The 27,891-nt window shown below is 28.5% G+C and overlaps 1 protein-coding gene across 4 annotated transcripts in view; it reads left to right on the top strand.

The window, feature by feature from the left end:
• Hecw (Hecw ubiquitin protein ligase) overlaps window positions 1-27,891 on the top strand; it is a 284,709-nt gene that overhangs the window by 239,080 nt on the left and 17,738 nt on the right. Inside the window, exon 1 of one of the 4 annotated variants that reach the window (XM_075381209.1) lies at window positions 10,383-10,520. The exons of the other annotated variants lie outside the window; for them this stretch is intronic. Within the exon in view, the coding sequence (XP_075237324.1) occupies window positions 10,462-10,520 (59 nt within the window). The 5' untranslated portion in view covers window positions 10,383-10,461. Of the gene's footprint in view, window positions 1-10,382; window positions 10,521-27,891 lie in introns of those variants that run through there. 4 annotated transcript variants of the gene reach the window in all.

Here is a 27,891-nt window from a genome sequence, read left to right as displayed (position 1 = left end):
TTCTCAAAATTTTGCCAATACGACCTCAATTTCTATTAAGTGTAGTATATGCGTACGTGTTTATCATAGTATTTAAAAAAATTCCGCCCGTTAGATTTTGCTGCTACTTTCCAATAATTCGAAAAAATAATCGGTTTATTTATTAAATATTGTTACCGAATTTTATTAATATTACCGATTTAAAAAAATATAATTTTTAATTTTTTGTATAATTATTTTTGAACTATATATAATAAATGACTGATGCCAGGAAAGTAATATATACAACCTTTTTATCAACTATTTTTTTACGAAATAGATTTGCTGATTCTTAAAAAAAAATCAGTCTGATAATTTATCCTCTATTTTTACTTTCCCGTAGGAATTACGCTGTAGCTGAACTATTGCTCTAAAAGGGGAAATATTATAAATCGGTTCAGTTTGGGCATATGAGGAGTTCACTGGATCTTGACGTTTTAAAACCTAAAAGTGTATGTGTGTGTTTGGTGTTTGCTTCTAAATCACCTTATATCTCCAGAACTACTGGACCGATTTTGACCAAACTTGGTCAGATTACTTCTATATATGGAGTATTTATGCCATTAAATTTACAACTTTAAAGGTCAAGAGGATGAGACTGTAAAGCAAGGTTACTTACCCTTAATTTTTTTTTTTTTTTTTTTTTTTGTCTTCAGTCGTTTGACTGGTTTGATGCAGCTCTCCAAGATTCCCTATCTAGTGCTAGTCGTTTCATTTCAGTATACCCTCTACATCCTACATCCCCAACAATTTGTTTTACATACTCCAAACGTGGCCTGCCTACACAATTTTTCCCTTCTACCTGTCCTTCCAATATTAAAGCGACTATTCCAGGATGTCTTAGTATGTGACCTATAAGTCTGTCTCTTCTTTTAACTATATTTTTCCAAATGCTTCTTTCTTCATCGATTTGCCGCAACACCTCTTCATTTGTCACTTTATCCGCCCATCTGATTTTTAACATTCTCCTATAGCACCACATTTCAAAAGTTTCTAATCTTTTCTTCTCAGATACTCCGATTGTCCAAGTTTCACTTCCATATAAAGCGACGCTCCAAACATACACTTTTAAAAATCTTTTCCTGACATTTAAATTAATTTTTGCAGTAAACAAATTATATTTCTTACTGAAGGCTCGTTTAGCTTGTGCTATTCGGCATTTTATATCGCTCCTGCTTCGTTCATCTTTAGTAATTTTACTTCCCAAATAACAAAATTCTTCTACCTCCATAATCTTTTCTCCTCCTATTTTCACATTCAGCGGTCCATCTTTGTTATTTCTACTACATTTCATTACTTTTGTTTTGTTCTTGTTTATTTTCATGCGATAGTTCTTGCGTAGGACTTCATCTATGCCGTTCATTTTTTCTTCTAAATCCTTTTTACTCTCGGCTAGAATTACTATATCATCAGCAAATCGTAGCATCTTTATCTTTTCACCTTGTACTGTTACTCCGAATCTAAATTGTTCTTTAACATCATTAACTGCTAGTTCCATGTAAAGATTAAAAAGTAACGGAGATAGGGAACATCCTTGTCGGACTCCCTTTCTTATTAGGGCTTCTTTCTTATGTTCTTCAATTGTTATTGTTGCTGTTTGGTTCCTGTACATGTTAGCAAAATTTGTTAACGATAAATAACTTTTGTAAAAAATGTTTCTTCAAAATCACATTTCATCCCCAAAGAATGCTGTTTTATGTTATATGTTGTGACGTTATATGTGAGCGGTAGAATTAAATGAATTAATAATATTTAAAGTGTAAAAAATAAACTCGGTGTGACCGGGTCTGGAACTCGATCGTCCTGTTCACTGGATATCTGATACGTTAAGTCTCGCGGCTACACCAATCTGTCAACCGTACAAACGAAATGTTTTGTATGTAAGTTTAGAAATTGGATTAATTTAATTAGTACCGACCGTCGCTGCTAGTACCGCTACACTCGCGAGAATTAAATACGGTATGCGCACGCACTTTGGTTAAAATCATTGAATTAAGTACATTTCAACCCCGTAGAGGAAGACACCCGCCTTGTGACGCTTCCGGTCGCCCCCCACAAAGTTCCTTACCTTGATGGGCTGTAACGGGAGTCGTCTTTCACCTTCTAACTTTTTACATCTCACGGTAATAAGGGAGGCCTTGTTGGCATGCCACCGATGTAAATGCCTCGGTAGATATTTGCATCAATGATTTTTAAACTCGGTTTTTGCCATCGCTGCAGGCCTCATGCGGACATCTTGGATTGAATACAGTGAAATCTCTTTATTCGCGTTCACTATATTACGTAATGACATGAAAAAAATAAAAATATGAAAAGATTTAACGGCGTAGTTGGAGTATGATAGTGAAAAGGTAGAAGATACGATCCCTGGAAAATATTTAAATATGAAAACGCTTAACGATCGCATAAACTATCACATGATCGAATCCAGTTTTTTTTTTTATAGATGCTTTGATTAGAAGCTTAATCTTTAAACGCAAAATTGAGGATTCCTTGCAAGAATACACAACCTTCACACGGATGTAAAAACAATAGCGAAACAAGGAAAAATTATAATTTTTGTAAATGCAATCCAAAATGCTTAATTAGGTTAATTTTCTAAATTTCCTTTACGGTAATTTTAGTTTTAATGTACGTAGTACTGTTCTTGACTTTTTAAGGTGATTTTCGAGTACTATTTGAACATGTATTACAGTTTTCCAATACTGTCGTAGTGTAGTGAGTTTTTTAAATCAAACAGTTCCGTAAGGGTTTACGAGTAAATTAAGAAATATACTGTATTTGTTAAATATTTTTTGTGTAGTAAACCTATGTACTAAACCATAATATTGCCGTCTGTGTTTCATCAGTAACATTGCCCTAAATAAGTACACATAATTTTTATTTTTTTATTTTACATAGTACCTAGCCATTCTTTCTTAAATGAGTATTAGTTCCGTAGTATATTTGCGTCATTTTTACGGTCTCTAACCCCCGAGAATAAGTAGATTTTACGGTAAATAAAAAAAAATATTATATTTAAATAAAAGGATAAATATTTTAAATTAGGTTGTGTGTGTGTAAACCGTGCATCAAAAACAACCCACAGTTGTTGGGAAAGTCCTGCAACTGTGTTGTCGATTTTTTTTCATTTCTTAAATTTTGTTTTCTATATCGACGATTCATTTTTTTTTTTTTGTATTCAGTCATTTGACTGGTTTGATGCAGCTCTCCAAGATTTCCCATCTAGTGCTAGTCGTTTCATTTCAGTATACCTTCCAAATCCTACATCCCTAACAATTTGTTTTACATATTCCAAACGTGGCCTGCCTACACAATTTTTTCCTTCTACCTGTCCTTCCAATATTAAAGCGACTATTCCAGGATGCCTTAGTATGTGGCCTATAAGTCTGTCTCTTCTTTTAACTATATTTTCTCAAATGCTTCTTTCTTCATATATTTGCCGCAATACCTCTTCATTTGTCACTTTATCCACCCATCTGATTTTTAACATTCTCCTATAGCACCGCATTTCAAAAGCTTCTAATATTTTCTTCTCAGATACTCTGATCGTCCAAGTTTCATTTCCATATAAAGCGACACTCCAAACATACACTTTCAAAAATCTTTTCCTGACATTTAAATTAATTTTTTGATGTAAACAAATTATATTTCTGACTGAAGGCTCGTTTAGCCTGTGATATTCGGCATTTTATATCACTCCTGCTTCGTCCATTTTTAGTAATTCTACTTCCCAAATAACAAAATTCTTCTACCTAATATAAATATATATATTTATATTTATAAAAAAAATATATGATTATTAAATCTGATAAAATATACTATATTTTTCAAGCACTTGATATCTCTTATACCCTTTAGTATTTTTTGAAAAAAAAAATTATCCAAAAATGTTCATCCCTTCCTAGAAAATTACAACTTTGTTTATTTAAAATTATGGCTGTATTTTTATTTTTTTTTTGTCCTCAGTCATTTGACTGGTTTCATGCAGTTCTCCAAGATTCCCTTTCTAGTGCTAGTCGTTTCATTTCAGTATACCTTCTACATCCTACATCCCTAACAATTTGTTTTACATATTCCAAACGTGGCCTGCCTACACAATTTTTCCCTTCTACCTGTCCTTCCAATATTAAAGCGACTATTCTAGGATGCCTTAGTATGTGGCCTATAAGTCTGTCTCTTCTTTTAACTATATTTTTCCAAATGTTTCTTTCTTCATCTATTTGCCGCAATACCGACTATTCATATTGAACAATAACAAATCTATTTTACTGTGATCAAAACTATTTCTGATTGGTTGACGAGGAGTGTTGTGATAGATAGAAAGAATGAGTCGATGAGAAATAAGAATGACAGATGTTTTTGATTTCACATTGTCCGTTATAGTATATCCCTTTTGGTCCAATTTTTTTCTTGAATAAAAGATTTTTGGGTTAGTTTATGGTAGGGAAGGTTATATGTTATTTAAAAGCAAAATGGGGGTGGGTAACTTTGTGTCTGTTAAAAGGTTGTTTGTGTGTGTATTCAGTTATCAAATACTACCTGGTATTATAACTCTCTCTCACCCACTCATACTTACTCAACCATCTCTCTCTTTGTGTGTGTGTGTGTGTGTGTGTGTGTGTGTGTGTGTGTGTGTGTGTGCCGGGTGATATCAAGTAAAAGAATATTTTTATTAAAAACTTTCTGAGTTAAAAATGAAAAGAATTAAGATTTCCCACGCTTAAGAAATAAACAGTTTAACTGTACATGGTCGTCCCTGTTATTCTATTAACTTATATCATAAAGGATACTTTTTGTTGTAACCGAAAATTACCGATTGGTAAAATATTTTCCTAGAATAAATTAGTGTAACAATTTAACGAGCATATTCTAAAATATTAGCTAGATTTTTTTTTTGTATTGTAAATATTTCCAGATTTATTTACAGAAGTATAAAGGATATATATATATATATATATATATTTATATATATATATATTTTTTTTTTTTAAAGGCAAGTTTTCTCTCTCCCTCTCTCTCTCTCCTCACTCTCAAATGAAATAACTTTAAATGAAATGCAGCAAGAATGTTTATATGTATTTTAATAGGCGTACAAGGAAGTCATATGGTGTACACATCAGTGTTTTTACTAAAACGTAAAGATTTAATTAAAAAAAACCATTACTTCATTTTTTTTTTGTCTTCAGTCATTTGACTGGTTTGATGCAACTATCCAATTTCCCTATCAGTGCTAATCGTTTCATTTCGGTATACTCCCTACATCCCTAACAATTTGTTTTACATATTCCAAACTTGGCTTGCCTACACAATTTTTTCCTTCTACCTGTTCTTCGAATATTAAAGCGACTATTCCAGGATGCCTTAATACGTGGCCTATAAGTCTGTCTCTTCGTTTAGCTATATTTTTCCAAATGCTTCTTTCTTCATGTATATGCCGCAATACCTCTTCATTTGTCACTTTATCCAGCTATCTGATTTTTAACATTCTCCTATAGTACCGCATTTCAAAAGCTTTTAATCTTTTCTTCTCAGATACTCCGATCGTCCAAGTTTCACTTCCATATAAAGCGACAATCCAAACATATAGTTTCAAAAATCTTTTCCTGACGTTTAAATTAATTTTTGATGTAAACAAATTATATTTCTGACTGAAGGCTCGTTTCGCCTGTGCTATTCGGCATTTTATATCGCTCCTGCTTCGTCCATCTTTAATAATTCTACTTCCCAAATAACAAAATTCTTCTACCTCCGTAATCTTTTCTTCTCCTATTTTCACATTCAGTGGTCCATCTTTGTTATTTCTACTACATTTCATTACTTTTGTTTTGTTCTCGTTTATTTTCATGCGATAGTTCTTGCGTAGGACTTCATCCATGCCGTTCATTGTTTCTTCTAAATCCTTTTTACTCTCGGCTAGAATTACTATATCATCAGCAAATCGTAGCATCTTTATCTTTTCACCTTGTACTGTTACTTCGAATCTAAATTTTTCTTTTTAGTTATGTTGACCAGATTCCGTAGCGCGATCGGTAATATATCGGCCGTTCATCCGGAGGTCCCGGGTTCGAATCCCGGATTGGCATGGCATTTTTGCACGTCAGAAAACTGTCTTTTTATCTCATCTTCCGAATCGATACCTAACGGTGGTCCCAAAGGCTTAAAATAAGTAAAACTTCGATTTTTCCTTATTACTTCACACTAGTTCTTCAGCATTTAAAATTTTTTAGTATTTTTACGAGTAACGTTGTATATCATTTTTAAAATTTTATCCTATTTTTTGTTTTATTTGGAAAGTTCTATTGTTATAAATGATGTAATAATTAAATGCACGTTACGTGGAGATTTATTATATTTTAATGTTGGATATAAAGTTTTGGGGCATTTATTAGATTAGTGCCCGTATTACGTCATATATTTAAATAACGTCAGTGGAAAGAAACAAAAGTAATATTTACTTATACCCGCAACACGTTATCCATGTACGCGCGTGCGCGTGCGCGTACATGGATATTCTTTATTTTTACGCCTGTTATTGTAATTAAATCCTTTGGTAACAGTTCACCGTATCATCCTATATTGTTCTAAATCTATGTGTGTAAGTTGCCCTATATATATATATATTTGCATCCGTTTGATGTGGTTTCGTATTTATTACGTATAATATAATATAGAACTGTGTATGTTTATAGGAAAAAAACTGGTTATGTTATGCTTTGTAAGATTACAAAAATAAAATAAATACCTTTTATAAATAAATTTCTTTTAAATCGTAAACATTAACATATATGGTTATCTGTCCTTAGTCAGGTCCTTTACACCATGTTATTCTCTTTTTTTATATTTTCAAGTAAATTTTTTTTAAGGTTCTTGACAACTAAAATTTATTTTTAAGTAGTTTATATATTTTAATATTTTTTTGGTCCTAACATATATAATTTTTTATTAAATAATTGTATACATATTAGTTAGCGTAATAATTAATTGAAAAGATTTCAGTTTCTTTATTAAATCCATTTTCACGTTTGTAATAACATTCTGTTTTAAGTGTTTTACGTAAAAATTTATTTTTTATTTCTTTTATTGTTATTTAACTTATTTTTTCTTTTAAATACGGTAACGTAGTAATTTAAAATTTTCGTAAAATTTTAACGCCTGTTCTTCTGTGTTCTTTTGCGAGGCCTTTGAAAGTTACTCCGCCTTGAAAGTTATCGAAACCCGTAGCGGTGACAGCTTCCTAGTAATTACAGATCCTAGGAGTATACTTGACAGCTTGAGCTACAAACGTTCTGAATCAATCGTCCAGATTACTCATGATATCCTTTCAAGGATAAATAAGACTGTGATACTGGTACGGGTCCCTGACGTTGTAGCATCTTCAGGAACGAACGGGCCGATGAATTTGCCAAGAGAGCTGCAGTAAATGGTATCCGAGTACAATCGACATGAGATCAGTCCGTATAAAATCGCGGGCTCAGTGGAATAGATTCTGGCTGCTGAGTCATGCCACGGCATTACATAACATCCGAGAGAATGCGCTCGAGAAACCTCCATCCCCGAGCAATAGAAGAGACCAAGTCATCTTAACTCGGCTAAAAGTTGGACACACCTAGCTTAACCACGCTCACCTACTTGGCTCTCCTCTGTGAGGCTTGCAAGGTCAAATGATCCGTGTACCACCTGCTCGTTGATTGCACAATCTTTGGAACCATCCGACAAAATTTAGACCTGGTTTCGGATATGAAATTTCTATTAAACCAGAAAGAAGATATAAAACGTTTGTGCGGTTCCTCTACTACTATAGAATGAAGAATACGATTTAGTGATTTTTGTCTGTAACCCACCGGGTTGGTCTAGTGGTTAACGCGTCTTCCCAAATCAGCTAATTTGGAAGTCGAGAGTTCCAGTGTTCAAGTCCTAGTAAAGCCAATTATTTTCACACGGATTTGAATACTAGATCGTGGATATCGGTGTTCTTTGGTGGGCTTCAATTAACCACACATCTCAGGAATGGTCGAACTGAGAATGTACAAGACGACACTTCATTTACACTTATACATAACATCCTCATTCATCCTCTAAGTATTATCTAAAGGGTAGTTACCGGAGACTAAACAGGAAAAAAAAGTCATTTCCAAACTGTGAAGGGAGCCGCGGCCTCTTCGCCGCGAAATATTGTAAAAGCTTCATAATTAACTGAACTAAGACATTTATAATTATTAATTTAAAGTTAATGAAGTAAGAAAATTATGAAAATACACGAGTTTTATTTATTTTTATCTCTTACGAGTAGTCATACTTATACTTAGTGTAGGGCGTCATGGAAAAATTTTGATTGAAAAAGGGCGCTGCGACTTGGAAATGTTTGGGAATCACTGCCATAAACTATAGGAATGGAACTGTTAGAAAAGTTTTTTTATAATTATTTAAAATCCACTGGATTTAAAAAATATTCTTGTTAAGATTTTCCATTAGTTCCTTTTCTGAAGCAAAAAATAACTAAAAAATAAATAAAAAAATCAAGTAATTTTTTTGGAGATGAATTTAAAAAAAATTTTGGCAATCCTGATAAAAAGGGCTTATTTTTTTTCAAGAAGTATTTTTATAAAATGTTCCAGTAATTTTTTTTAATTTTATTTTGGTTAAATAATTCTCGCTTCCTTTTTCCAGTTTTTTTAAATCTATAATATAATAAATCCGTATGAGGACGACTTCTTATCAAGTTTGAAGAAACTTGGTTTATGATGTCCGGTGTTATTAAGCATCAAACAAGCCAACACGCATTTTTACGTGAATAAAAATTTACTTTTAAAAACATCTAATTTGGGCTTAGGGATAACGTTTAAAAAAAAAAACTTTTTTTTCAAATCTATTATAAAAAGGATATTTTTTCTAAAATGTCCTTTTGAGCCACAATTTAAAAAAGACTGATAAGTTGAAATCGATTACTTTCCCTGTAGTGTAGCCGTAAAAGTAAACAAAAATTTCTTGCATAGTTCTGCCCAAGAACACCGATTTGTTTTGTTATTTTAATTTGTTTTAAAAGGTATCATTTGAAAAGGTCATTATAATCTAGATTGAAAAAACTGAAAGAAGTATAATTTTTTTTTAATATTAAATATATTTTTTGTTTATAACAAAATTAAATTATGACCATAATTTAATGAAATAATTAAAAAAAAGATTATTTTTTATATAAAATAAATAAGATATTTAAAATTATTTATTCAGGTATTATACGTGCTTTTATTGTTCACCAGTACTACGTACTTATTAGGAAAAAAAATTGTTTTAGTAAATTAAAAATCATGTGCTACTATCTATTGGTAAATAGTTAAAACATTTATAAAAAGAAACGTTCAAGTTGAAACTTGCATCGCAATGTAACGAACCAAGCTTCTAATTTACCCGGTTGAAATTTGTTCGATCTTAAATTGACCGTAATTCAAGAACGACTGCGGCAATTTCCATAAAATTTTCTCATATACAACTTCAGATATACTACTACAGCATATATAAATTTCAATGAAATTGATTCAGTAGTTTTGAAGATTTTCGAGCTACAAATATTATACATTAGGAAATTAAGTGAATAGCATTTTTGTACTCATCATACCTCAAAGAAAACTCATTTTCAACTTCCACTCTCAACATGCAACCGAAAATTATACCGTAATAAGTAATACCGAAAGTAAAAACGTTTTATATTGCGTATTACGATTTTTTAAAATTATGTTTTATTTTTTTTTTAAAAAGTTATGTATGTTAATTTTAAAATTGAGGTCTTAGTTTGATATTTTAAAAGTGGTGTGAAATTGGTTGTGTAAATTGTTGTTTAGTCGCAAATGGTTTGTTACTACATCAGTGTGCGTGCGTATGAGTGTATGTGTGGTGGGGATTGAAAAATATCGCAGACCTCGTGTGGCGCTCCAACGTTTGTTATAGAAACGACTTTCCATCGTGTGGGTGATACTCGTAGCGGGGTGTTTGCTTAACGTTTTTATTCTGTCATTTTATAATAAATAAATGAAATTAGTGTATTTTTATAGAATATAAATTATTAATTAAATGTTTCCTTTTTTTAAAAGTGTTTATTAAATAAATCGGCGGTTTTATTTATTATTATTATTATTTTTTTTTTTAATAAAATGTAAATGAAAAATGATTTTGTGGTGTATTAACACTAAATGTGTTAATATACCGGTAATTTTTTTTTAAATGTGGAATTTTTAGTTTTGAATTGTTTTATTTTTATAAATCGAATAATTTTTTTAAATTATTTTAATTATTAATAAAAGTAATAATGTATAAAAGAAAAAAAGTGATAAGTTTTTGTTGTAAAAATGACAATAAATTTATTTTACATTTATTTTGTGATATATGTGATGATTGTAGTGAATTATAATAATATATTATAATTTTTGTGATCGAATTATTTAAGAAATGAAAATAACTTATATAATGGGTGTCATAACGAAAACTTTAAGTATATTGTTCAGTCTGTAAGTATTTATTTATCAATTTTTATGAAATTTTAGGTTTAGTAATACATTACATTAATCCTTGGTTTATAACATTTTATATTGACAATTAACTTATATATATATATATATATATATATATATATATGCATTTTTTATTTTAATAATTAATTTTTAACATGTAAATTGAAAATTTGTCATGTAAATACGGAATAGAAATTTTTAGTGTAACAAAAAATAACACTACTAACTAGGGATTGAACTCAGGATCTTCAGGATGAAACATTGAGTTATTGTCAGTTCAACATGAAGTTTATTGTGTTGCCACTTATTGAAAATCTTGGGTTGCTAAGGGATAAAATCAAGGAAAATAAAATTTTAACTAATTTCTTTTTTTAAACTTTCAATTTTTAATATTATAAATTTAAATTTTGGATTAACTGAAAAATTTTTTATGCTACTATTAAAAAAAAAAATCATCTACTATTTACCAAAAAAAATCTATTTACAATTAAACAATTAAACTTTGTCGTGTAACTTCAAATTGAGGCACGCTAAAACTGTATACAAGAATCATTGGGATGGGGCAGAATGATGACTGAAATTTTTTCAGAACAAGAAGTAGCAAAAGTAGAAAAAAGAATTTTAAGAAAAAATTATGGGCCAAAATATGAATATGGAATTTACATATTGAAAAGTGAAAAATAAATTTACAAACATACAGAAGAAATAGGGGACTTAATCTGGATTATAGTTTGATGGATATTTATGCAGAATAAAAAAAACAAATAATTAATTTCTACATAAACAGAGAGCCACAAATACAGAACGATTTAAAGAAATAGAAACAAATCTAAAAACATTAGACATTTCTAAGGGTCTGCGTAAAGTCAAGAGATAAATTTAGAAAAGTGATTCGAGAATCAAAGATTTCCAGACTAGTGGCAGCTCATAGCTAAAATTAGTGGGGGTGCTGCTTTAAAAAATTTTTTCTGGTCCTTTTTAAGGTCATATCTGGTTTAACTGAATAAATAGTAAAATTTCAAAATACAGATAATAACTTAATAAAATGCCCGCTTAAAAACATTATAGTTCAGCAGTGCTTAATTGAAATTTCTATGTACACAAATACATAATTAGTTTTTACTAATTACCTTTTATTTTGCGCGTTTTTGGACAGATTTGGCAATCAAAGAGCCCTTGCTTTCCATCATCTTCTGATTGCTACTGAAAAAACAACTAAACCGCTTTTATATTCCTTTCACCAACCAAACTAGAAAAGGGAACTAACAAGGAATGTTCCGTACACACACAGAATAAAAAAAAAAACTACTTTCCACCAGCACTGCAGGAGCGTTAGTGCTCTCTCTCTTGCAGCCTTGCATGCAGCTTCTTATGTGCACATGCCCACACAGCCAAACACCACACTGCTGGAACTGTGCAGTGCACAGTTCCATGCAAATATTTTTATATGTTTTTCATAAATTGGGGGATGATATTAAGCTTTAAGGATTATATATTTTACAAGTATAAAGAAAAAACGACTCATTATAGTAACTGTTATTGATAATATCAAGTGGAAATAATAGGGGGTGCTGCAGTTCCAAAATTAAAGTTTCTTGAAATGATTAAAAAATTCTAAGTTCTTTAAATCATTTTTTATTTTATAATTTTTTAATTCATTTTCCAAAAAATAAAAATTTCGCTTACTGCATGTAGATACAGTTTTTTTGAATTTTAATGATTACTTTTAAGTAAAATTAGAATACATGAAAATTTCCTGCGTATTTTTTTTCCAAAGTAAATATATCAGATTAATTAATATTTACTTTTTAATTATTATTAATATTAATAAAAAAAACCACTGAATTGGTCTAGTGATAAACTCATCGTCGTAAATCAGCTGATTTCGAAGTCAAGTTCTAGGTTCAAACCCTAATAAAGGTAGTTTTTGGTTTTGAATACTAGATCTTGGATACCAGTGTTCTTTTGTGGTTGGATTTCAATTAACCACATGTCTCAGGAATGGTCAGCCGGAGTTTATTCAAGACTACACATTTACTGTTACAGTTAACTCACACTGATAAGTCACTAATAACTTTAATTGTTGCAACTTTAAAAAAAAAAAGAATAAAAATCAATAAATTTTTTTTGCAGCAAAGTTCTAATCTGCCTTATTATTATATTATGTACAATTTATAACTCGATTAGGTCAGCAAACTATTTATGAATATATATCAACCTATTTGATAGAACGTTATATCATATCATTCTTAAAACCAGAAAACAATAGGTTCACATCCCGGTTTGGTTTTATCTATTATAAAATTTACCTGTATATGATTGTTATCTTATACGCTCCGTTAATTATCATAAATTATAGTTACAAAAAATTTTATTTTTTTTAATTTCTTAATATTTTAAAATCAAGAGGATTTTTTTTTATAAATGATTTAAAAAATAATTAAATTCCAGGTTAAATAGATTATTAAAAAAACCGTTTCTAGATGTATCACATTTATCTTAATAACTTTTGTCGTTTTTAAATAATCTCCTTTTAAACGTGTTTAGTTACTTTGCGTTTTTTTTTTGTTGAATAATTAATTTTAGAAAAATTACTAGAAAATAATTTTTAAAATTGCCAAAATTATTAATTTGCATTACAAAATGGAAGCTATGAAAACCAGTTTTCATAGCTCACTCAAATTTTAACATACAATGCTAGATACAGTTTCATTTCTTGTTGTTAATGACGAAAACAAAATCTGATTAAAAATCTCATTTTTAAGGTTACAAAAAAAAAATGTTGTAACTTGAGTTTTTCTTTTTTTTCTACATATATTCTAGTTTAATAACGCATAAATTTCTTTATACAGTGCTAATTTTATAAATTAAATATTATTTTATGAATATTTCACGTTTTTAACTATATATATATATTTTTTTTTTATAACTATATCAAACTGTCAATATTATTTCTGCAGTGTTGTCAGTTATATATATTTATTGATTGCTGTTGTAATGACCTTTGATTAATTATTAGTAACATTTTATGATACATATATCAAAATTTATCTTTGTTAGTTTCAGTTTTATTAAAAAACAAATTTTTATTTTTTAAAAAAGTATTAACAATATTTGTAAAATTTCAGTTTATTTATTTTTAATATTAAAATAAAGTTGCTTTTTATATAAATATTTCTAAATGGAATAATAAAGTCTGATAACATTTTTTTTGTTACATGTATTTATTTTATAATCATACTTGCAAAAAACTTTTATATTATAATATTAAAAAAAAAAAACTATTATTAAAGTAATTTAATAGCCTATAGAACCATAAGGTAAAATCTTGTGCTTGTTCATGGCATTTCAGTCTAAAAAAACCATGTACGAGTGTATCAAGTATCTAAAATAAGCAGTATCAGAAATTTCAATAGATTATTACTTATATATAAATTTTATTCTTATTGAATTTTATAAAGCATAAAGAAAAATTATAAATATTGCTGATCTCCGTGGTATAATGTTAGTTTCTTCACCTTTCATTTGGAGGTTTAGGGTTCAAATCCCAGTCAAACATTTATAATACATCATAAATTTTTATTTTCATATTCTGATATATAAATTTTTGTAAACTTTTGTAGTGAATTAATTCATCTTTCAAAATTTATAGATAAATACATATATTATAAAACCCACCAGGTAGGTCTAGTGGTGAATGCGTCGTCCGTAAAGAGTCCCAGTGTTCCAAGTCCTAGTAAAGGCAGTTACTTTTATATGGATTTGAATACTAGATCGTGAATACTGGTGTTCTTTGGTGGTTGGATTTCAATTAACCACACATCTCAGAAATGGTCGAACTGAGATTGTACAAGTCTACACTTCAATTACATTCATACATATCATCCTCATTCAACTTTGAATTAATACCTTACGATGGTTCTGAAAGCTAAACAGACAAAGAAAGTTAGGTTAGCTTAGTTTTTATAAGTCTTTTTGTCATTTACATAATTAAGTTAAGATTTTTGCTCAACTTAAACAAATCTAACCTTGAGTAAATTTAACTGAAATAAAATTATTTTCTCAGCTTATAGTGCAAAATAATAAAATTTTGGTTCGGGGCGTATATAAATTATGAGGGACAGAATTTGGGTGAAAGATGCTTCCGATGAATAATTTAAATTATAATGAATAATTTATAAGATTTATAACAAATTTCTGATGAATAATTTATAAGATTCATAACAAATTTCATGAAAATCAGAGGTGATTCTATAACTATACATAATTACCTTTCTGATTAATTTTCCTAGTGTACAAACTTTAAGCAAGTTTATGTGTGAATTAATCATAGATATGTATGATGTATAGATAAATTAATTAAAATATTAATTGACGTTATAGCAAATGATGTAATTGAAAATGTGATTTTATACTATTATAAATAAACAATTAAAATCATGGGAATGAATATAAGGGAAAAAAAGTTAAAAATATTGTAATTTGTATAGAAAATGCTTATCAATAAATCTGTAATAATAATAATATTAGTACTTATTGGCACAAGCAGTTCTTGAAACTTCTTATTCTCTTTTACTTTGTAATACCAGCTTTCAGTCTTGTGTAAGAGTTTTGATAATGAATTCAGAACGGCTGATAGTACTTGAGAATTGGGAATAGGTCTAAAGGTTGCGATAAACAACAACATGAATTAATCTTCAAAACGTTTATGGCAGAAGAATTCAAGGAGAAATAGTCATGATTTTCCTTCACCCTTTCACATAATGATTTTCTGTAATATTTTTTTATAATTATAATAATAATTGTTATCTAAGTTGTGTTAGGAAAAAATACATCAGATAAAAATAAACATTGTATTCAAATCTGTTTGTAATGTTTCATCTTATTATACAATTTAATTATTTCCCATAGGTAGAAATTGATTGTTTAATAATATTATCTTAATTATAGCTTTGACACATATAAAACATCAGAAATATAAGCGGCATTAATCAGATTTGATTTTTCTATCGTTTGTTTTAACGATGTTCAATACAGTGAACATAAAGTTATATCTGATTATCTACTATGCTTGTATATAATATTACATTTGGCTTAGTAAAGAAGGCAATGAGAAACTACTTCACTTTTCATTTTCCTTACTTGGAAACTTGTTATTCATATCGTTATGATATCTAAAATATTAATATTTTTAATCATACTAAGTAAGATTGGATAAATTAAAATTTCATGTATAATGGAACTACTGTAAAAGTTATCTGGAAAGATTAAAGAAAACCATGCAAAATTTATAAATTGAATTAGTTTCAAAATGCTTTAATGTATTAATGAATCTAATAGTTGATCATTTTAAGAAGAGAAAAATCTGGTAATTTATTATTATTATCTTTTATGATCGCAAAGGATTACTTTAGTAACTCCATTATCCACAGCTCTGATAGGACTATTTGAGCCTTGTGGTCCTCCCAGTATTTTTTCATACATATCGATCCTTGTGCCCCCTTTCTAGTGTCAAACATGTTTATGTTTGAGTTTTGAAGTGAGTGGTTTTTATTCTTGATTTTCTTGTTTAGTTTTATCTTGTGTCTTCTGGAGTAAGGCCAATTTCCTTCAAATCCTGTCTTATTTCTCTGATATATCTGCATCCTGTCTTGATGTTTTTTTCTTCTAATCTGATAATTTATAAGTATTAAATTACATAAAACACCAACATTTGAAATCAGATTCAATACAACAATTATTCCTTTAATAAATCACAGTTAAAAATACTTTGTGCTACATTTGCATGCTGTTAGCTTTGTTTTTGTCGCTAATGGTAGTAATAGCTTTTGATTAAGTGTAAAAAAATAAAACTTTATTTAGTAAACAAATTAAAACAAATGTTTAAGGAAAAAACCAATTTAACAAAAAGTTTTTTAAACTTTTTTCCTTAAACATTTGTTTTAATTTGTTTATTAAATAAAGATTTATTTTGACTTTTGACGTCTAGTTATAATTTACAAAAAAAAAAATTACCAGCTACTTATTTAAACTCTACTTTAGTTCAGATTTCATAAGATTTAAATTTAAAAAAAAAAAGGAACTCTACTTATCTGACTATACAGTTGTACTCTGAGTAGAATATAAGGGTCAAATTTTTCACGTCAAGGTTTTTTGGAGATCTTAATGTTTCTCTCCCTAACAAAAAAAACACGATTTTAGCATGGAAAATTACAGAAGGTTTAGGTTTAGGATTGCCTGTTTTTGCTTGATATGTCCAGATCAGATTTGAATGAAACAAAATGATTTCTTATTATGAAGCGTTGATTCCACTTAATTTTGGTCAAAATCTATGAAGGCGATAGGAAAATGTGGATTTTATGGGTCCAGTATCTCAAACTTAATATTAAATTTTTTCACACAATTTAACTCGTCCAGCAGCTGAGATACATTTTGATGGTGCTTAGTTTTATTCAAACCTTAATAATAGGGTGGAGGCAGAAAATGTTTTTCTTCTTCTTTTTTTTTGTAGTGTTGAATTCAGAGTTTCATTCTTGAATTAATTAGATTATTCTATTATATTAGTATGTCACTTACCTACGCTTGCTGAGTGTAGGTTAATATACGCTCACAACAAAGTGAGCAGAAGTTAAGTTTGATTAGATTATATTAATAAACTATTTTTACACGGACTTGAATACTAGATCGTGGATACCGGTGTTCTTTGGTGGTTGGGTTTCAATTAACCACACATCTCAGGTATGGTCGAACTGAGAATGTACAAGACTACACTTCATTCACACTCATACATATCATCCTCATTCATCCTCTGAAGTATTATCTTAACGGTAGTTACCGGAGGCTAAACATGAAAAAGAAAGGAATAATATCCAATTAGCCAGGCGCATTGCAATAAACCTGATTTTTCAATTCAGCTCTAACATATATATGTGAAAATTACATAGATAATGATGATGTAAACTACAAACGTTATGGTGAACTGGATCACTATAATGCTGAAAATAGCCAGTCTTTTGTTAAGATTATTGAATGGGTCGGCACAGTATTTCATTCTTAAAAAATACAGTACAAAAATATTTCATTTCTTATTTTCCTAAGTATTTTTGTTGTAGAATGCTTGTTACTTTTAATGACGATTTATTGACTTTTCCAGATCGACTTATTTACTCTTAGATAGAAATTTGCACCAATGGTTAAATATAGGAAAGTTGTAGTATTATAAGTTCACTTATAGATTACAAAGTATCGAGTTTTTTTTTTTTAATGACATATTTTTTAAAGAAAAATAGTTTTATATATATTTTTAGTATTTATTATTAGAAATTAGTTTAATTTATGCACAAAAAAATTATGTATTAAATAAATTGTTGATTAAACAAACTGGGTCATTTCTTTTTAATGTTTTTATAATTACTAATTATTATAATTTTATTACTAATGTAATGTGACTTAAAAAGATTTGATATAATTGTAGAGTTTTAATGAAAGATGCCAGAAATATCTGATGTTGTAATTACTTTAATATAATCATTAAATATTTTGCCCTTAAGCTTGTCCTTGACATTGGCAGTGATATCATTTATAATTATGAACCTATTGTTAAGTTTTTAATATAACTTAAATGAAACACGTTTTAAATAATCTATTTATTTCATTTTTTGTATCAACATTTGTTGCATAGTACTGACATTTTTTATTGTTTAATGTTTGTATAAATTGAATAATAAATACCAAAATAAATTTAAATACTATTTTAGAGTAAAAATTCTTGAAAATCTATTTAAAAACTTAGTTAAAAAATATGATACATATTTCTACATTACACAGTCTTAGCTCACACTTGGGACTAGTCTCGCAATGTTGTTTCTCTGGATTCATTTTAATATTTTTATTAATATGCTATTTTCTTAAATTTTTTTTTTAATGTTACTGTTATGGGTAGTTTGACATGAGTCGTAAATTACTTCCATTAATGATAGTTATTTTTAAAATAACAATCATGGCATGTCAGGTTTAGTAAGGAATATGAAGAGTGTTGTGGTTTTACTATTCTGTTGTGCTTCTTTTGATATTTGAAATAAAAATAAAATATAAAAAGTAAATTAAATATTACTTTTAAATGTAGAAAGTAGAATGAAGTAAGGTGAAATGATAAAATAATTTTTGTAATAAAATTTCTTTAAATAATTCTATTCTTTAAATTTTTACCTTCTGTTCTTTCTTTAAAGCCTTCTTGTCCCCTTAGTTTCCAATTTTTTATGTAGCAGTTGAATTAAGATAACTTTTTTCCAACTGAGGATCATATGAAGTAATATTTTGCTTTCATTTCTGTTTCTTTTCAGTTTTTTCTGCCCTTAATTTCCTACAGTTTTTTTTATTCTTTTGGTTTGTTTCAGTTTGCTCTCTTCTGATGAAATATTATTGGTTTCTTTAGATAATATTTATTGTATATATTTATTTTTAAATGATTCAATAAATCTAAATTTTAGAGTTTTTAATTGTATTGTTGTTGTAGAATGTTCTTAAAATTTATTATTTATTTAATTTAAACAATAATACTGGCATATGTTATTGAGATAAAAAAATGTTTTTTATTATATCAAGGTTGGGCATTTTTTTTTTTTTGTATTGTGGCATCTAGAATTTTTATATACTACTTAAAGTGCTTCTCATAATTATTTTTGCGTTGAATATTTATCAGTTGTTTATGATAAAAAATTAAATATGTTATTACGTGACGGAATCATAGTAAATGTAAACATATCTCATGAGAATATTTATTTTAGTAAATTTGTTTTATGTTAAATATATAAATATTGGAATTATTTATTTTATTAGTTATTGATTAAACATTTCATAAAATACTTATATAGATAGAATATTAGTGCAGTACTCAATAGATATTTTATAATAAAATATTGATTTCAGAATTTTGTAACGTTAATTATTTATTTTTTGGATATAAAATTTCCAAACTATAAAGAATCGTTACTAAAAATTCTAAGACACCTCAGACTACATAGAAATTAATAAACATGATAAAAATGATTCTTACAAACACTAAATCAAAGGTAAAATTCAAAGGGAAGCTCTGGGAGCCATTTGAAATTGAAACAGGACTGTGCCAAGGCAGTGGGCTCTCACCACTGTTATTCAACTGTGCTCTAGAAGTGGTAATGAGGGAATGGTTCAAGAAGTGCCCACCCAGTAATAAAAATAGGCTAAAAAATCTAATCAAACTATTTTGGTTTTGCCAATGACTTAGCACTGCTAGCAAACAACATTATTCGAAAGGACAGAAATTATGCCTCAAAACCAAAATTATTAAAAGAAGTAAATGTAAGTGGTAATAAAATCAAAATAGTTACTGAATTCAAATACCCCGGAGAAATAATAACAAACAACCTAAACGATAAAACCTCGATCAAAATAAGAAGAAACAAACTAGCTAAATCTCAAAAATTAATCTGGTACACTTACAATAAAAAATACTTATCAATAAATGCAAAAATAAGACGCTACAAGAAAGTTATAAAACCAGAAGCCACTTATTCAGCAGAAACAATCTTCTACCTAAACGGACAATCGAAGACAGAGTCCAGAAAATCAAAAGAAGAATTAGAAGAACCTGCATCAATAAAAAGTATCAGAAAGATGGGCAGTGGTGTCCAATAAAGTTGTATGCAAAGAGTTGGAACCTATCACTGATATCAGGTGAAAGAGGAGACTATGATTCTTTGGACATATCACAAGGATGCAAGATTTAAGACTTCTGAAACTGTTAATACAGTACAATATCAACTTGAAAAATACCAAGACAGGATGCAGATGGATCAGAGAAATAAGAGAGGATCTGAAGGAAATTGGTCTTACACCAGAAGACACCACAGATAGATAAAATTAAACAAGATCAAGAACAAAAACACTTGTTTTCACACTCAGAAGAAAAAACTCGCAACATGAATATTTTCAACACTAGAAAGAGCACAAAGATCGAAATGTATGAAAAAGTACTTGGGGGATTGCAAGGCCCAAATAGTCCCATCAAAGAGATCGTTAATGGATTGACTAAAGTGATCCTATGCGGTCATAAAAGATAATAAATTAAACTTAAAAAAATTTAAATCTGTAACATAGTATTTTATTGTAACTTTAGAAAGAGTACAATTTGATTTTACTCTGTTCACATTTAAAAGTTTATCGTACACCTATTGATTAGAGTAAAAACTTCTTGTATTAGTCCTTTCTACAAAATTACACAAACCATAAACTTGCTTTAAAAGTCCTGGAATTGTCAATATGGATTTCCCAATATCTCACTTATATTATTTAATAATTTATTCGATTTGTCCAGCTGACAGTCAATGAAATCAGGTTGGTTAGAGCTACTGGATAGAACTGGGAGAAAACAGATTAAATTAGAAAGATAGATAAATGATGAGAAATTATATTGCACATAACCTGACAATGTCAGGTTACCCATGATCCCTTTGAGAATTGGGAAACATTTACCTAGGTATCCGGGATAGGAACAGCTCAACCCTGATCAATGATTCCACAGTGACTAACACAAATATATACTGCAAAAAAAAAAATTGTTTTCCTCAAAATATTAAAAACTACTCATAAGTATGTACAGGATTCCTGAAGGAACAGATTTACCATTCTTGAAAATTATGTAAAATTTAAATTGAACCATACACTTTTCACCTTGAACCCCAATTAAAATTAGGTTGTATTATAATATACTTTAGCAGTTATAAAAATTTTATTTTTGTTTATAATTGATGTGAATGCAAGAAACGATTGTGAAATAGACTAATCTAAGGGAGAAACTGGGTAGAGAGATTAAAAAAAACATTCATTCCTACACAGAATACCAGTTGCTATAGATAATTAATTCGCTTATCATCTACCTATGGCCATCCATCCAGCAGTCTATGGCTTATCCTCTAGTTCCAGATCATAAAATATGTGTCGGTTGATTCATGTAATTGATTTTGGTAGAATTAATTACTATTCTTTTTTTTCGACATGTTATATTTTAACAATTCCTGATGATCCACGAGAGTTTCTTAGTAAATTTGTCAGAATCATTGTAATTTTCCATTTATATAACAGGGGTACATCAGTTGGATTCCATTAAGTACTATTATGGATGTATTGCGACAGCCAGAAATAAATAAATATGAAGCAATATGAAAATATTTTATATTTATTAAAAATCACAAAAAAAAATAATTTATTTCGTTTTCTTTTAACGTTATTGCATGCTTATTGATACATCACTAATTCTCAGTGAAGTTTTAATGCTTGAAAATATTGCTAGAAGTTATTTCTCAAAAGTAATAGCTTTTGATTTCTCAAAAGTAATAGCTTTTGATTCCTCTTACCTTGTCAAATCTTTCTTCCAAAAGTTTTATTTTTATTTTTGAAATCAAAAAGAGTTTTAAGCTAGATCTGGTGAGAGAGGGTTGTGTTCTTTTTTTTTAGCACCTTACAACACAGGAATACAATTTTTTTTAATTATTTGTAATTCGCAGGGGTTATTATACTTTATTATAATACAGGATGTTCCATTTGTGTATTAAATTTTTTCTGGAATTTATATTGCTAATTTTTGTGGTAGAGTTTTAATGTCTTCATTTTTCATCCAGAAAGTTCTAGGTTCTAGGCTTGTCCTTTTTATATTACATTCCTATGCTTATGTCGTGAATAATTCATTAAAAAAGTATTTTTTTTATTGTTATATGTAATATGACTTATACGAATTTTAGCAACAAAAAAAAAAAATATATATATATATATATATATTTTTTTTTTTAAAGTTTGTTGTTATAGATGCCGTCACGTTGTACATTATGTTTACTTGTTAAATGGAGTATTTTATTCATTGCATGTATTCACTTAATTTAAAATATTCAACATGCGATTTAATAAAGTTTCTAACTGTACAATATGCTACAGTTAAAACTTAATTTTAATGAAAATTATTGATTAAATGTAACAATAATAATATTCTTTTTCACTTTTTTTATAACATTATCTGTATTCTCATTAAAAAAGTAAACATGCATCTAGATATAGGTGTGCATGCATGTTGCATACGATCTGTGCAGTTTTTATAAACGCATATGCACAAATCCATTATATGATTTTTTTTTTTATTTTCTTTTTTCTAAAAAATTAATAATATTGTACTTATGAAATAATATTTATGTTTTTTGATTGGTTCTAGATATTTTATTAACTTATTTGGTAAAAATTTTATATAAATACTAGAACAATTTGCCCATATGAACAAAATTTTTTGTTGCATATGAACAAAGTAGAACGACCTAATAGTTTTAAAATTTAGAAGGAATAGAAAGTTAATTTTTTCTGCCATTTAATACAATATTTTATGTAACCAATTGTTAGGAAATACTGTTCCTGGTTCAGGTAGAGTCGCTATTCCTTGCGAAGCCCTCTGATAAAGAAGTAGTTATATTGTTGGCGATATCCAATCTACGCTGGATACCGGCCTTCATGGTGTGTGAGTGGTACCATCTCGGCCTTTCATCCAGAGGTTCTGGATTCAAATCCCAGTCAGGCATGGCATTTTCACATGCTATAAAAATTGCCATTTCATTTCATCCTCTGAAGTAATACCCAGCAGTGGTCCCGGAGGCTAAAAGATTATACTGGATATTGTCATCAGGTGTCGTAGTTGTAATGAGGGTATCAGTTGATATAATTGTATTCTATCAAAGGAAGGAAAGATGTGATTAGAGGAATAGGACAATCAGTCCATTAAAAAATTACATCTGATTCGTTAGTTCTAAATGTATTTGTTAACCCTAGAATTATCTATCTTTTATTTTTTTGTTGGAGATCCGTTTTAGTGAATTTTAAATGCATTCATTAAAAATTTATAATTTTTATTATAAATGCTGAAAAAATTACAATTATCGTTAAGGAATTATTTTTTTATCAAAGAAATTAAGTTTTTCCTTATTTAGCATCCAATTGTTTTCGAAGTTTTCAGATGTAACAGTTTTTAATATTATAATATTTTTTATATATATTCTCCACAAATTTTGTTTAAAAGTTTTATGTGTTTAGTACCCATTTAAGAAAGTTATTGTACATCAAACATAAAAAACGGGTTTTTTTTTACCTCGGTCTATGGTTTTCACCCCAAATTTCTAAAAAAACTACTGCAGATATGGTTCTGTGATCTATTTTATTTGTTTTTTCAGGTCAAAAACCAAAAGAAATCACTAATTAATGTCCTAAAAATTTTAGTACGGTCCTCATTTTACCATAGTGTCTGAAATTTGAGTGAAATCTTTTCATTAGCTGTAACTCACAAATGAAGCATTTTAGGACATATTTTTACATGATGAACTTTTCCCCATTATTTTCATGAGTACAATTGGTTATGAAAGTTCCAGGGCGTGTGATATGTTCTATATATATATATATATATATATATATTATTTTTTTCAGATTTATATTATTTCTCTTTACTGCTAAATATTATTTTAAATTTTGTTAAATGAAACACCTCATATAGGAGTTGAGATAAGATATATTTTACTTTAATTTTTCATGAAAGTGCTTTTCCAGGATCATCCCGCATTCTCAGTCATGATTGAAATAGTTCTGATATACTGTGTAATAAAAATTTTAAAATAAAAATTCTAAAATAATGAAAATTTTGTATGAATTTATATAATTGCTGCTATCCGTTTCGGTTTTTATAAGACTTGTCTCTTTCAAACACTGTCAGATGGTTTTTTTATTAGATTGAAGTTTTGTTTCATATTTATATATGTAATATTTTTCTAATATTTAATTTAAATCGTGTTTCTTAATTTTATAAATCTGTGTTAATGTCAAAAATAAAATGTTTATTGTTTATTAGATGGTCTGCCATGATATATAAAAATAAATAAATATATTTAATAAAATAATTTCCAATTAAAACCTAGTACACTGGAAAAATGTACCAGGTCAGTTGTATGATTTTTTTTTTACATTGACTTTTTCAATAAATCTCTATTCATTATAATTGCAAATTGGTTACAGTTTTTTTATGGTCTTAAATAAAAGTTTTATATGTCTATTTGAATATTCATCCATAACCTGGTACACCGGAAATATGTTCCAGACCATCAGCTGTTTTTTTTGTTTTTTTTTTTACTTCAATAAATTTGTATTAATTATGATTACAAATTGGTAAGAAACATTTTTCATGGTCTTGCATAAAACATTTACACGTCAGTTTGATATTAACAAATCAATGCGAGTATTGAATATTAAATATTTCTATAGTCATTCTAATTATTGTTTACATATGTGTAATATTATTAACAGTACGTGTACATGTTTCTGTCTATATTCTTTAAAGTAAAGAACAGTGTGACATTTCAATAAGTGACCTTTTAAGTTAAATAGATACAATTTCAGTTCATTAATTATTGAGGTTAAAAAGTACAGAATAAATTATCACATTAAAACAAGCAAGCAGAGTAAATGAATTAAATTATTTTGTATTGTTTAGTTCATTTTGTTAGCGACCCGTATCATGTAACCAGTATTTTTATTTATTTAATTAAATAAAAAAGTAATGAATGATATGAAACTTTGTGATGATCATTTAATTATCAGTTCTTGTCTATTTCCTAGAATAAAATTAATCAATTAATATTATAATAGTTGAAAAAAGTTGTAATGTAGTTAAGATTTTCTTTCTATTTAGATTTTTCATTAAAATATATTATGAAAACAGAAGTTTTTAAAAATTTATTTTTATGAAAATTATGATAAAATTTTTATCTGTTTTTTTTTTTTTTATCTTATTCAAACAGGATCCCGTATGATATATTTTGATTTTGTTTTTTTATTACAACATAACTAGATTTAAATTGTGTTTATAGTTACCAATTTTATTTAGAAGCTTTATTTATTTGCAGTTCCTATAAAGATTAAATTGTTGTAAGACTTGTGATTTTTTATTAATTCAGATTTATTTAACAACAAAAAGCTGTCTGATATTTTTAACATGGTAACTGAAATCAAGAAACGGCTGATTGTATATTCACAAACGATTACTAATAAATTGTTATTAAAGAAGTTATCGGTTGAAATTTGTGTTACCAAAATCTACTTCAGTATTTATCTTGCCCATAAACATGTTGTGATCATATTTGATTCAAACTGTAAATCAACAGTGTCTTAATCCAAACAAACAAAATATTGTTTTATATGAGACATCCTGTATTTAAAAATAAAATTAAAAAGAATTATAGGTTTATTTCACTGGAACAATTCGTGATTCAAAAAGGACTTCACAGCTTTAAAAGTATTTAAAAATTTATTTAGATAACTTACAGATTCGGATGAGGTCTCATTTCATCAAAAAACGCTTCAAGTTTGTCACCCAACATTCACTTTGGTTCGATGTGGCTTACATTTCTAATGTGACATACTGTAGTAGATTTCATTCCAGATTGTAGCCAGTAAGTTGGGCATTACTTCTGCAGCTGCAGTGTTAATTTGAAATCTTAGCTATACAAGATCAGCAGGCAAAGGTGGTACATAAACCCAATTTCTAATGAAATCCCACAAGAAAAAATCTAGCGGGATCAATCCACCAATTGGGAATAGAGTTCGAGAAAATCTGACTTCTAAGTGGTGCCCCATTATACTGATAGCAATGGTGTCCCATCGTGGTCATCATAGCCTAACTGAGGAATTAGAAAATTTTGAAGCATGTCCAGATAAACGGATACCATTTATGGTTGAAGAAGAAGGTGCCGTACAGTCTCTGTTTGCTTAGGGTACAAAAAACATTGAACTTACGGCTATCATGAATGTACTGCAAGATTTCATGAGGGTTTCTGCTACCCTATATTTGGCATTCATGGGTGTTCACCTTGCCACTAATGTAAAACATTGACTGATCACTAAAAATGTATCATTTTTTCCTCATTTATCCATCATTTCCATAAAAAACTGCAGCTGAGCAACGTTTTCATCATCTGTAATGTGTTGAACCACGGTTAGTTTGGATGAAGTGCAATCATTTACATATTATGCGCCAAACAGTCATAAGTGGAATTGCCAGTCTCATATGATGCACGTTGAGTTGATTTCTTCAGACTATGAACAACGATTTCTCTGAGTTTTTCCAAAGTAGCTTCAGGGATGTGTGGGCGTCCTGGTGATTTTGTATGTTAAACAGAACGATTTATCGTAATGAAAGTTTGGTGCTAACAGTAAATTGTATGCGTACTAGGAAGCTTCCTACCGTACTCTACAGAAATTATTTTGAACTACAATTGGTGAATAAACTATGAAACCAAAACATAGTGAGCATGTTACACACCAGTAAATGTATCTATTTCTAACAACAAAGGTGGCTAAATTCTAATGAACTATGCGAGTCAAAATCTGATGTGTTTTACTATGAAATGAGACCTCAACCGAATCTATCTAAATAAATTTTTATATGCTTTTAGAATTGTGAAGTACTTTTTGAGTCGCCCATTATTAGAATTTATCTCAAAGTGTTGAAAAATACCGATAATGTAAATAAGATATTTGACCAAAAGTTGGTTTTTAAAAATGAAATTTTTTTTTTTTTTGACCGATGAATTAATTCACCAGAGAATCTTGTGTGTGAGAGTATGAAAATGGAAATGTTAGCATTTAAAAAAATGCCATGCCTGATATATGGGTATTTGAACCTGGGATTTCCAGGTAAAAATCCGAGACACTTGGAATGGAGATCAGAGTTTCCAATAATTATGGACTTAAATATAATTATAACTACCATATTGTTTATAATGTTGAGAAATTAATTTTGTAGCTAATCCGAATCAGATGTCAAACCCAGAACCTTCCAGATTAAAAGCATTGAAGCTACCACTCTGCAATGGAGATCAGTATTTATTCTTTTATCCAATATTTCAGATCATCCGCATCTAAAAATTCTTAATTTTTGAATGATTTGTAATTAATTGTGTATATATTTTGATTGGTGAACAGTATTTAATATCTGTTGCTATAAAGTAAAATTTTTAAATGTCCCATTGCTGAACTGATAAGTTTTGATAGAACATTCAAATTGATTTCTTCATTTCTGACAAAGATCAGAATTTAACGTTTACGTTTGAAATATATTAATCAAACAATAGGTTTATCTTTATTGTTAGATATTTACTTACCCTATTTGTATATATATATATATACTTCGAAATGGAATTTAATATTACTTTTAAGAGTCTCCTTAAGAGAGCTTAAGAAAGTCTGGAAAAGTTTTCTAGAGCACCATGCTCAGCTGTTTATTTAAATGGTAAAGTAATAATTGTTTTAAATT

The sequence above is a fragment of the Lycorma delicatula genome, chromosome 13, assembly GCF_047948215.1.
Source record: "Lycorma delicatula isolate Av1 chromosome 13, ASM4794821v1, whole genome shotgun sequence".
NCBI lineage: Eukaryota > Metazoa > Arthropoda > Insecta > Hemiptera > Fulgoridae > Lycorma > Lycorma delicatula.
This window is presented reverse-complemented; position numbering and strand designations above follow the sequence as displayed.